At 36.4% G+C, this 12,790-nt stretch overlaps 1 protein-coding gene across 2 annotated transcripts in view; it reads left to right on the top strand.

The window, feature by feature from the left end:
- The window catches only part of GPATCH8 (G-patch domain containing 8), a 75,939-nt gene that overhangs the window by 14,806 nt on the left and 48,343 nt on the right, over positions 1-12,790 (top strand). Inside the window, exons 1-3 of one of the 2 annotated variants that reach the window (XM_080924296.1) lie at positions 2,434-2,461; positions 8,105-8,122; positions 11,002-11,074. Coding sequence is in view for 1 of the 2 variants with exons in the window: in XM_080924295.1 (XP_080780421.1) it covers positions 1,218-1,292; positions 11,002-11,074 (148 nt within the window). In the remaining variant the exon portion in view is untranslated. Of the gene's footprint in view, positions 1-1,217; positions 1,293-2,433; positions 2,462-8,104; positions 8,123-11,001; positions 11,075-12,790 lie in introns of those variants that run through there. The other variant, XM_080924295.1, reaches the window with a different exon arrangement.

Here is a 12,790-nt window from a genome sequence, read left to right as displayed (position 1 = left end):
AATGTTTTTTATTAGGGGAAAAGAGGTTCAGAATTCTAGATTTAGTACTTTTTTTTCCTTTTCTTTTTTAATTTCCAGGACTTGTGATTGAATGTAGCACTTCTTGCATTCTGAGCAAATACTTAATCTCTGAAGAGCATCTGGAGACACAGACTCTTTTAAATTCTCTTTATTGAATTTGTTTGAATGTCCTGTCTGTATATGTCTAGTGCCTAAGGAGGCTAGAAGAAGATACTGGATTCCTGGAACTGGAGTTATAGATGGTTGTGAGTTGCCATGTGGGTGCTGGGAACTGAATCCCTAGGAACAGCCAGTGCTCTTAACCACTGAGCCATCTATGTCTCAAGCCCAAGACAGACTCTTAAGGTTTTTGTTTTGTGTTGCTTTGCTTGCCTGCCTTCCTTTTTTTTTTTTTTAATTTTCCTGTCTGTGCTAGTGGTTGAACTTCTTAGGGTCTTGTGCATACTAGGCAACTTTCCCTCTCCAGAGACAGGTAGCTCTGGTTATCCTGGAACCCACTCTGGCTTTGAACTGTCTTCCCAGTGTTGGGATTGAAGGTGTGTGCCATTCTTACTAGGCCCTTTAATCAGTGAATTTATCTCTAACTCCTAGTGAAGATTCTGTGTTTGCATGTGTAAGTTCACATGACATAGTTTATATGTGGAGATCAGACAAAGATTTTATGGCGTTCTCTCTATGGGTTCTGGGGATCAAACTCAGGTCATGAGGCTTGTATCTTTGGGCAGCAAGACTTCCTTTTGAGCCATCCTTCCTCTTCTGAACTGTTTTTTATGGGTGAGTGTATACCTTCCATCCCCCATGATTGGTTTAGGACCTATGTGCCAATTAGGAGCTCTACCATTGAACTATGTCCTCTGGTGGCAGTTTTTAAAGAAAATAGTTTATATTTATTTATTTGGCAGTATGTGGGGTATGTGTGTTCCATGGCACATGTGTCTGTCAAAGGACAGTTTGGCTGAAGTAGGTTTCTCTTTTTCTACCGTGTGTGCTACCGATCAAACTCAAGTGGTCAGGCTTGGTTGCACATACAGTGTTGAGCTATCACTGGGCCTTGTAGATTTATTTTAAGAGTCTCAATTTATAGTACAATTTAGGTTTTACATCAAAAAAATAAAAATAATTTGGAGTTGGCTAGATTATTGGTTACTTTGTTAATAATTACTTTTGAAAAATAACTGCAGTTTTTTTTTCCCCAGGGTAATCACTTTGATCAGTATGAAGAAGGACACTTGGAGATTGAGCAAGCATCTCTTGACAAGCCTATAGAATCGGTAAGATGACCCCTGCTTATTTTGGGTCTTAGCCAGTTAGTTAGATAGAGTTCGAGTGACACTTGATGTGAGTGAAATTAAATGTATGTACAACTGATAGTACAGTTTAGAGCCATTTTCTTGCATGCCCCAGAGTAATCAGGAGGACTTATGGGTATGATTTAATAATGTTAGAAAATCAGTGTAAAACATAGAGAGATTAGGATTTAGTGGAAAAAAGTGTCAATTTTGGCCCATATTAAACTTTGAAAAAGATAGAAAGTTGGGTATAGTGTTTTTTTTTTTAATCAAATAAAGGAGTAAAATGTATTTTGATCCTTTAATGCAATTTCTTGGCAACATAATCTTTTGTAAAATGTTCTAGTAGAAATAGTTATGAAGTAGCAAACTGTTAGACCCTTGTGCGACATGGTAATCTGGACTTTGTAGCTTAAGAAATGTCTGGTGGTTTTTTGTTTTACAGGTAAAAAGTTAGTTACTTTTGTCTTTTCACACTTCTTAGTCTAAGACAGTAATGACACCAAGCCATAGAACAAGATTTTCTCTGCCTCTTAACTTAAAAAAAGGGGTGATGGCGCATGCCTTTAATCCTAGCACCTGGGAAGCAGAGGCAGGTGAATCTCTATGAATTTGAGAACAGCCTGGTCTACACATCGAGTTCAGGATAGCTAGGGGTACACAGAGAAAACCCTGTTTTTTTGGGGGGGGGGAAGTCTTTAAATTTTGGACATAAAACTTAATATTATTTAAAACAACTATCCATTGTTAAAGTATCTAAGCTTGTTATTGTCAGTATTTAAAATTTGTGCTTACATGTATATACTTAAAAATTTTTTATTGAGGCATTGGTAAAACTTGAGTAGATTAAAAAGTCAGAAAGGGAATCCTAAGTTTTATATCAGTCAAGATATGTCACCTCTCCCTTTAAGAAACACTAGCTTCTTTTTCTTCTGTGAAATAATAAAGCAGTTGAGAAAGTATAGATAATTTACCTTTTCTTTCAAAGCTTTGACATAGTAAAGGGTAAACATATTTATGTTCCTAATTAGGTTGGTGTTGTGTGTGTTTGTATGTGTGTTTAGATGTTTACAGAAATTTACACAACTTGGGGTGTTCGACATTTTTCTTCCACAGCAGTTGGCCCATATTAGCTAAGCAGCCATGATCTGGTTTGTATTGCACGGTCTGCCTTTTTTAATTTCTACTCTAGGGTTTCTTTCTCCCTACTTCCCCTTCTTATTTCTGTCTTTCTGGTCCAAGTGAACACTGCATATAGTACTTCTGTCTTAATGTGCTGGCATGATGCTAGACTAGGCATGGCGGTAATTGATGACGCATGTGATAATGCTGCAGAGGGAGAGTTCATATCTGATAATGTGCTGAAAGTCCAGTCTTTTAACGTAAGATTAAAATGCCAAGCCCACTTTGCTAAGTTAAAGCCCACCAAGGCTTGTGCCTTGTTCTGTATTAGAGATTATCATCAGGCAGAATCTTATAATGAAATCTATAGGCTAGATGCATGATTTGTACTTAAATAATGTAGTTTTCTACTTTAATGTAAAAATACTTCTTTGCATCAGTTTTAAGGACAAATCCCCAGTTGTTACAGCTTTTCAGTCTCATATCATGTGAGGGTCACAGATGTGCTGTTTCTGTAGAGCACATAGACTCTCAGTATCAGCAAGTTTAATAGCCCGAAACTGTAGCCTGCTTCATTTGTAATGTATTTAATGAATATTTCTTTTAAATCATTGACATTTAGCCCTTTTAAATTCTGTGTAGGTCTACATTATAATCTTTTAAGCCATTCCCATGACATGAGACTAATGATACTATTTCCTCACAGTGCCCAGGATTTTTTTTTCTTGGACATGCCGTATTCGTAAGCAAAGCACTGTGACAAGACAGTCTGCTTGTGTAATCATTGCCGAGTAATCTCAGTGAGTAAGAGTAGAATCGGCTTAAGTCTTGCTTATTAGAGAATGTTAATCTTCTCCATTTAAAATGACAAATGATACTGTGCTCAGACCAGATCTTTACTTTTAAAAATAAATGTGTGGTCAGAGATGTATATGTTATATTAAGTTATACTTCTGGTGAAAAATTATTTCTGGAGTCCGTAAATATACACATTAATTGTGAATTGATAGTTTAAATAACAGTAGGAAGACTTTTGTAGGATGCATTATGTTAAATAGAAGTAGGACTCAAAGAAAAAGAAAAATGGGACCCAGAAAGCAAAAAACTTTATTTCTGTTACGTGATCATTTAGAAATAAAATTTGAAATTTTAAAAGAACACGTACATGATTGATACCAAACTAAGTAGTGTTCCTTCTTATCCAAAGACAAAAGTCCTCTCTCTGAATGCTCAGCAGATAATAGTTTTTGGTTTTGGGGCTGGCTGGCTGGCTATCTCAAGATGTTTTGTTCTAAGCGGGAATGTTGCTTTTAACACAAAAACAGCCTCTGTTGATTAAGATCTTTCTCTGCAGCAATATCTTGAGAGGTGCTGACTGTTTTGCTACAGCATGCAACTCAAAAGTGGCTGGGAACACACAGCTTTGGGAGTCTACAGATCATTGCAGGAGCTAAAGTGTAGTCATTGAAATACATGAGCAGGTATTCTGCAGCAACTGATGACTATGGAGGTCTGCACAGGTTTGTGTCAAGAATATGGCTATATGAAAGGCTGTTACAAGTATGGGATTACGGCTGTTTGTTTCATAACAGCGTATTTGATACAAATCAGCAAAACGTGAAATGAGATGAGCTCCAAAGATATTAATGAATTATACATTAACCAAACTTCTGAAGTCTGGATTTGTTAGTGAGATGATAGTTACTCAATTTTAGTAGGCAAACGTTAAAAACAAAATTCATAAAGTACAAAATTCATTAAAAAAAACAAGATTGAAAAAGTATTTGATAATATTTGCTGTAAAGTTTTATTTTCCTTCATTTCAACTACTAAAATATTCTTTTGGTCAAGAGTAAAGTATTTTCTAATGAAATTACATTAGAATTGGCAGATAATTTGATTATCTGAATTACAATAAAAGAACAAAATATAACGGTTTTTCCTTATTGCAAACAACTTTTTTAGTTTCAACTTTAAAAGTTGTTAGTTATGAGATTTTGACATTCAAACCACAATTATGACCTCCATGCAGTTAAAATATTGGGAAAACTAAATGTAATCTAAAGCGATAGCCCAACTTAGATTCCATTGTAATTACAAGAATTGGTTAGTAGGATTTAGGATATATGATCTTTCTTATGACCTTTATTTTAGTTTGAAGATGATAGATGGGATATTGAAGTTGGACAAAAGAAAAAATGCTGTCATTTGTACAATTGGAAGTACAACTCTCCACCAGATTAGTTGCTTTTTTTAAAATTCTGACTGATAGAAATCCTGACTTTAGGAGTTGTCAGGTTGAGTGGATTTTAAAAGTTAGTGTTAAGTTTTCTAAATATCTAGTTGCCAGTGTTTAGTTTACTTATATAGGGATTTAGTAGTACATGTAGACATAGAGTTTTGTTATGTTGCATATCTGTGTAGATCTGTGGACTCCACTAGTTCCAAAATGTAACTCTGTGAGACTGCTAATTTGACTCTTAGCAGTGACCTTATGTGGATTGCACAATAAACATATGCTTCTTGGAGCTGAATGGTGTAGCATTACTATATGGCTTTTCTCTCTAGTCTTCATTGTCATCTGTAGTGAGTTATAGATTTTTTTTTTGTTTGGGAAATTTTTACAAATTTGTTCTTTGCATGGGTTCACCTGGTAGCGTTGGTTCTTGCTTATAGAGTCTCTAATACACAATCAGCAAAGCTTACAACCCACTCAAGAGACTTACCATTTTTGTCCTGCTGAAAATGAGCTAAATTATATAAATTAAATTGGGTTGTCAACTAAAAGAAAATTGAGTGTGGGATTAATATCCATCTGTTTCTGAAGCAGTTTTCTCTTGAGAATACGAGGTTCTGTTTTCTATTATCAAAACTTGTAGTCAGCCCTTGCAATAAAATTCATTTTTATTTGTGTTTTGGCATGTACTGTGGTGCTCTTGCCAAATGGTCCTAGTTCCTGTAGTGGTGTAGTACGTGGAGCAGAGAGCAGTTCCTGGGAAGGCTTTTTTTTTTAATTGATAAGAAGAATGTTGAGGACCATCTAAAGTAGTTATTGAGGTTTTTTCTTGTTTAACATTGTATTACATTTTTGACATATTGGTGGCTACTTATAAAGCACTTATTGCATTTGAAGAGCTTCCTATTTAAAACTAACATAATAGATAGGAACACATGTTGGTAGTCCAGAGTTTTAATTTACTTTTGAATTTAGAAATAGAAAGCCAGAACAGGACAATTGAGGTAATCTTACTCTCTTCCCCCCCAAAAAAGAGTTTGTCAGTTCAGCTTCATTTGAACATAGTAGGATTTCATTTTCAGCTGAAGATTATAAGGCTGCCATTTTGAACAACTCTGTAAACTCTGAATCCACATAGAATATTGTCTTTTGGTATCCTCCTTAAGAAAATTTCATTTGCCTTTCTTAGGTTAAAGTAGAAATGTCCTTTAATTCTTACTTTACAAATAGAAGTACTCTGTGGCTGTTGTCTTCATAAAGTAAAAGAGGTCATTGGATCTCATTACAGATGGTTGTGAGCCACCATGTAGTTGCTGGAAATTAAACTCAGGACCTCTGGAAAGCAGCCATAGCTCTTAACTGCTGAGCCATCTCAGTTGTAATTCTTAGATGTACATTTAAGTCCCCTCCTTGTAATTCTTACATGTACATTTAAATTGTAAATAATCTGGCCTGTTATCACCATGAATCTTTGTCAATTGTACATTGTTTGAAAAGACTAAAGGATTAATTTTTGTTTCTATAAAAGAATTTAAAACTCAAATTATACCTATATGTAGATAGTAGATATTATTAACTTTTTTTGAGGGAGGATAGGGTCTTCCTATTCTGTTTGGCTTAGGTGCCAGTATATAACTTAAGATGGCTTTGAACACATGTCAGTCCTGCTTTAACCTCCCAAGTGCTAGAATTTCAGGTGTGAATTTCATACCTGGCTGTTTTTGTAGAAACTGTGGAGACAGTGTCTTACAGACAGTATTGGCTTGAGATTCAGAGGATAACCCTGGATCTCTCATCTCTCATCTCTCATCTCTGATCCTCCTTCCTCTTCTCAGTGCTGGAATTGCAAGGACATGACATTCTTTGTTTCATTCTCTCTCTCTCTCTCTCTCTCTCTCTCTTTCTCTCTCTCTCTCTCAATATCTCTCTCTCTCTCTCTCTCAATTACATTGCTTGGGTAGTCCTGGAACTTGCCATGTAGACTGAGAGATCCACCTGCTGGAATTAATGGGGTGAGCAGTCATGCCTGGCTTTCTCTTACTCTCTTAAGTCTAACTCATACTGTGGCCCTGAAACTCATTGTGTACACAAGTTAGATTTTCTTTCTCAAGTGCTAGAATTGTACACATGTGTCATTATTATGCCTGGCCTTATATATTTTATTTTTATTACTTTAAAAATTAAAATTTGTAATTATTGTAGTGACAAAAATAGTAAAAAGTTGCTGATTCCTAGAAGATTTTTTCAGTTACTAACAATTTTTTAGGATTATATTTAGTGCTCATTTCCTATGTTTGTTATGATTACCTGTTGGAGCTTTTACATTTTTAGTCAATCTACCATTATAAATAGCCATGGGACTCTAATATGGGAAAACCATAAAAATCACAGTCCTAAATAAAGAAAATATATTACTGGTTTTCTGTAAGCCCTTATTTATTGATAGTGAAAATTTTCATAGTTCAGGGATTGGCAAACGTCATTTTATTGTAAAAGTTTTTTCCCCTTGTATTAAAAGTATGTGCTACCACACCTAGCCTCACCTCTTTCCTTTCTCTTTTCTTTTCTTTCTTTTCTTTTTTAATCTATTCATTGGGCAGAGGTGATTAAAATGAGTGTGTTATTCTCACAGAAGACCCAACTTGATTCTCAGCACTCACATCAGGGAAGCTCATAGCTGCCTGTTAACTCCAGCACAGCACCAGGGTATCTGATACTTCTGACCTCCTCAGGGACACACACACACACACACACTAACTACAGGTTTTATATAATTTGTACAAGTATACAGTATTCATTGTAGCCACCACAACCTTTTTTTTTTCCTTTCCATTTTTGAAAGGCTTGTTTTGTAACAAGCCACACAGCAGCCTTTTCTGTCAAAAGCAGGTAGTTTAAAATGATAGGAGAGGCTCAGGTTGTCTTTATTAGTTATTCATTTACTTGAGGAGGCTGGTGGGGAGATGTGTGTGCTGTTGTCTGTTTTAGTCAGAAGGACTCAATAGCGTGTTAAATAGTTTATAGTCTAGAACATTCCATTCTCTGCTCCTACTTAGAAAAGTTGAGCAAAGTATATTTAGTTAAAGAACGGTTTAATATTAGGCTTTAGAAGAGTAATGCCACTCTTATTTCATATCCTAGCTTTCTCAAGGCGACAGCCAGCCTCTTGAGTGGTGGTGTGAAAGTGCTGCTAATGTGTATGACCTAAACTTTCCTCTGCTCTCCTTAACATTCGCTCTCCCTCTCACTGTTGTCAGTCACACACGCTGCTCTGAGTCTCTCAGCTGCTCTTGACTCGTGGTTTTACTTATGCTTTCAGTCTTTAATAAATACATTACTTGCAAGCAGTGAATTGAAAACAAGACAAAAAAAAAATCGACCATTAGTGATCGGACAGTTTCTTACTTTGTGTTACATTTAACTGTTCTTTTGACAGCCCAGTTTTTAAAGCCAGGTTCGTATGGAAATGCTTTCACTCCACTTGCACTGCTTTTGGAAATAGCATACTGCTTCATCTGTCTGTTTATTTTAGTGCATTCATAATATAACACAGTACGCATAATGTCTCATCTCATGTGGCCAAAGATTGATTTCTTTAAAAACAAAACAAAACAGAAACAGATCATAACAAAATGGGGGAGAAACAGCAATTTTGTCAGCATTACTTAATCCATAAACTCTTGTGCCATACACAGAACATTTGTAGCAAGAGAGTAAACAATAACAAACAACAATTGTTATTTTTATTTATTTATTTTTTTTCGAGATCTCACTTTTTAATTCTAACTATCATGGAACTCTAGGTGATCCTTCTGTCCTTGCTGCTGGGTTTATAAGGAATGTGCCCCCATAGCAAGCACAATTAAATGCTCTTAAAGAGTCATTTTGCTATCCTTGTCACTTCCAAAGGTAGCTAAACTTGTTTGATAGTAAGGAAAATAAAAGTGTTCTGCTTTCATATGATTTTGGGTTTTTTTTATTTTAAATTTGAGGTGGCATGGCTCAAATCTGGGCCTTACACACACAAGTACTATGCAATTATCCTAAGTCCCTGGGCCTTTTTTGTTTTTTTGTGATTCATGTAACCCGGGGTTGGTTTTACATTTGTTATGTAGTCAAGGATGACCTTGTGCCACTGATCTACTTGCCTTCTGCCTCCACCTCCCCAGTTCTGGGATTACAGATGTGATTCAACATGATCGGCCTAATTTTTATTTATAGTAAGACATACTCAGGATTGGGTGAGATGATGCTTTTCTCAGTAGTTCAGGAGAGAAGAGGAGTAACAATAGAGTCCATTAAATGTGTGATATTTAATAATGTGAGCATCATCACCAAGGATTATACAGAGCCTTCTTTCCTAGTACTTTCTAGTTTTAACAAAGGTAATTTGTAGTGCCCTTTTACTGTACATGTATTTGTGTGAGTATATCATATATCACAGCAGTACCTTTTGTTTTAAAAGCAGCTTTTTATTGTTTGCCTTCACCTTTTGTTTTTTTCAAAACAGTATGGAACCCCACACAATTATGTAATCCAAGTGTTAATTAGAAGGTCAAGGCAGGAAGATCACAAGTTCCAGGCTAGTCTGATAGGCTACATAAAGACCTTTCTGGAGAAAGCAAAACCACAAAAGTATCTTGGGGGCTAGGGAGACAATTCAGTGAGTAGTGTCTGAGGCTTTAGGTTCGGTCTCCAGCACTGTATAAACCAGGCATGGGCGTACATATCTGAGGAAGTAGAGTCAGTAGAATCAACGTTTTAAGGTCATCCTTGAGTGTATAGCAAGTCTTAAGAACAGCCTATGCTAATGAGATTCTGCCTGAGAGATCATAGTACGATTTCTCTACCAGTAAAATTGCAGCCACTCAGTTGCATGCTGTTCTGAACCTGTGGAAGAATATTGTTCTTTTAAAGAAAACAGGCTGGAAATGGTGGCACAAGCCTTTAATCCCAGCACTCGGGAGGCAGAGACTGGTGGATCTCTGTGGGCTCTAGGTTGGCCTATAGAGCGAGTTTTAGGACAGCCAGGGCTACACAGAACCCTGTCTCAAAAAACAAAATGAAAGCAAAAGTGGGGGAAAAAAAGGAAGGAAGGGAAAGAAAAAGAAAGAGAAAGAATAGAACAGAACAGCTAGATAATTTATGAAGCTTCATTAATTGATTTCAGGTATAACATTCTAAAAATGACAGCTTACTGTTATAAATTACATGGACTATATATTAAAGATTTTTTGGTTTATTTTAATTGTGTGTATGGTGCTGGGGATTGGACTCAGCCTGGTGAGTGCTCGGCAACTGCTCTTCTCTGAGTTGCAGCCCAGTTTTTAGCTCTTTTCTTTATTGGTAGCATATTCCCCCTGGTGTTCAGAAGTTCTTTAGCTTGGTCTTGTTGCTTCACAGTAGTCTTAAAAAGTAGAGAAGTAAGCAAAGTGCTATGCAACCTTCTGATTTCTTGACTCTTCATTCAGTAGCTGACATTTAATTGTTGTTTCTGGCATCTTTTTATATGATTTACATTGAAATACCGTTTCCAGATGAGACATTATGTATGTCGACCCCACATGCACTAATGGTTCTTTACTGTTGACTTATTGCTAGGCCTGTTTCATTCTAACATCTTAGCGTTTTTGTTAGACTACACGTTGAAATGCATCACTCAGTCTGTGCTTGAGCTCATTTTTATTTTTTTGTTTACTTGATTTAACTTCTTGTTTTACTAACCTCAATGTTTTCAGTTTAATATTGGCTGCATGCTGGTTATATTTATATGTTATATATATTAAAGCCAATCAAGCCTAGCCTGGATTTGGTGGTTGTCTCCATTTCTTGTGCTGGGGTAGCCTTACACTTACAGCTTACTTTATGTCATAAAAGCCTGACACATCAACAAAGTAAACACAATGAAGATTTTCTTTTCTTTCTTTAAAAAATTTTTAAAAAGATCTTAAAGTGGTGCTGTCTAGGTGGTGGATATGATTGTATTACCTTGATTTTATGCTTTTTAATGTTAGTTTTAAAACTTTATAAGTGGATCCTTCCCTTTTTCTCCCCTCCCCCTTTCTTGCTTTAAAGTGTTCAGTACAGAAGTTGCCCAGCACACTATCAGAAAGAACCCTTCCCCCATATGTTCTTCCCATATACAATACTAGCCAGCATTTCTTTTTACATTAATGTCCCTTTTACTGGGCACATTTATCCTTTTATTAGCACCTTTTTTGCATGCGTATATGTAGAATTACCTCTTGTTCATCACCTATTTTAATGTCCACTAGGAAGGGAAGAATATATTATTGGAATATTTTTGGTTTGTCTTTCTGTTCTGTCTGTCAGGATAATATTGGACACCGCTTACTCCAGAAACATGGGTGGAAGCTGGGCCAGGGATTGGGAAAATCTCTTCAGGGTAAGTTTTTTGAATTTATCAAAATAATGACGACAACGATGATAATAATAATAAAAAAGAATGAAAAAATGTTTACGAAAAAAAATCTTGTATCCAGATGTATTTGTTGTCTTTTAAAACAAGTTTTTGGTTTTTTCCCATCTTTTCCTCTGCTAGAATAGCCTGTTTTTCCTTCAACCTTATCTTAAGTCATTGTATATCTTCCATATTTGCCAATAATTGGTAAGAATAAGTTGCTGTGTCATTAAAAGTATAGGGCCTTACATATTATGGTGACTCAACCTGTTTGAATTTTGCATGTGAAGCCGACAATGGCGAGGAACATATGTTAGGTTCTCTTTATGCTTTTCAGTGATATTTTTGTGGTTACTGTGTCATAAAGAGAATCAAGTTCTCCCTGAAGCTGTGATTTTCCTGTGGCTCTTTTGCTTTTGATCAGAGTGGGTGTGGTGGTAGAGAGGAAAGTTAACCTATATAAAATGTAAACTGAAAGAAGAAATTTCCTAGAAGTATCGAAGCAGAGGCCATTTTTCAGATTTAGATCTGGTTCTGGAAACTACATAGTTTAGAAGTTTCTATTATAAATTTTCTTTTAACTATCCTAGACATTTGGGTAAAATCTTAAAATACTGGCGTATCTGCTATGCTCTTGCTAGTTGGAAAGCAACCAGCTGTGTTTATTATTTTAGTTCTTTCTGATTGGGAAACAATTGGTAGTTGCAGATGCGATATATGATCTCCAACTCAGAAACGAGGGGAACTGCATCTAACCACAAGGGGCCATATGTAAAGGGAGGTTCGAATGTAATTGTGCCAGTTGTCCTTTGAAGTTTGTAAGTAGCTCATCACTTGAATGCTGAAGTCTAATCTGTGTGCTCTGGTGAGAGAACAGGAAATGCAAGAGTCTTTGCATGTGGAGGTGACTGACAATGATGGACCATTAGCTTTTCTTTGTTTCCTTAGTAAAACTTGCTTTTGCCGGGCAGATAATTCAAGTAGTAATTCCAGTGGAAGCAGGAGTTTGAGGTCAGCCTGAGCTACCTAGTGAGACTCTCACAAAAAATTAAGCCACGCTTGGTGGCTTATGCTTTTAATCTCACCATTTGAGAGGTAGAGGGGAGCAGATCTGAGTTCGAAGTCAGCCTGGTCTACAGGGCAAGTTCCAGGATACCAGAGCTCTGCAGAGAAACCTGTCTTGAAAAACAAACAAACAAAAACCAAAACAACAAAAACACTAGCAAACTACTTTTGGCTTGTTTATGATGTGGATTAAACTGGAGGCTTCGGGCCTGTGTTCTGCAACACATGGGGCACACATTCCGCCAGTGAGCCACACCCCTATCCCTGCTTTTAAATCTTCTTTTAAAAACTTTTATTCTGTCTTTTTGTTTTGTTTTGTTGGTTTGCATTTTGGGTTTTGTTTGTTTTGGTTTGAGACAGGGTTTCTTTGTATAGTCCCAGCTGTCCTGGAATTTGCTCTGTAGACCAGGCTGGCCTTGAACTCAGAGATCCCCTCCCAATGTCTCTAGTGCTAGGATTAAAGGCAATTGCCACCATTCTAGCTTGTAACCTCTTACAAAAACAAAAACCAAATGTAAAAGTAACTTTCTCCTGTTGTAATTGTCTGGGAGGTTTACTGCCTCTGTCTACTAACCTAGGACTAGTTAATCCTAGAAGCTTCTAGTCTTTGTACAGTATAATCTAGGCCTAAAGTAT

This window comes from Micromys minutus, assembly GCF_963924665.1.
Source record: "Micromys minutus genome assembly, chromosome: 10".
NCBI classification, from domain to species: domain Eukaryota; kingdom Metazoa; phylum Chordata; class Mammalia; order Rodentia; family Muridae; genus Micromys; species Micromys minutus.
Note: the sequence above shows the minus strand (reverse complement) of the source record. Positions and strands in the feature narration are given on the sequence as shown.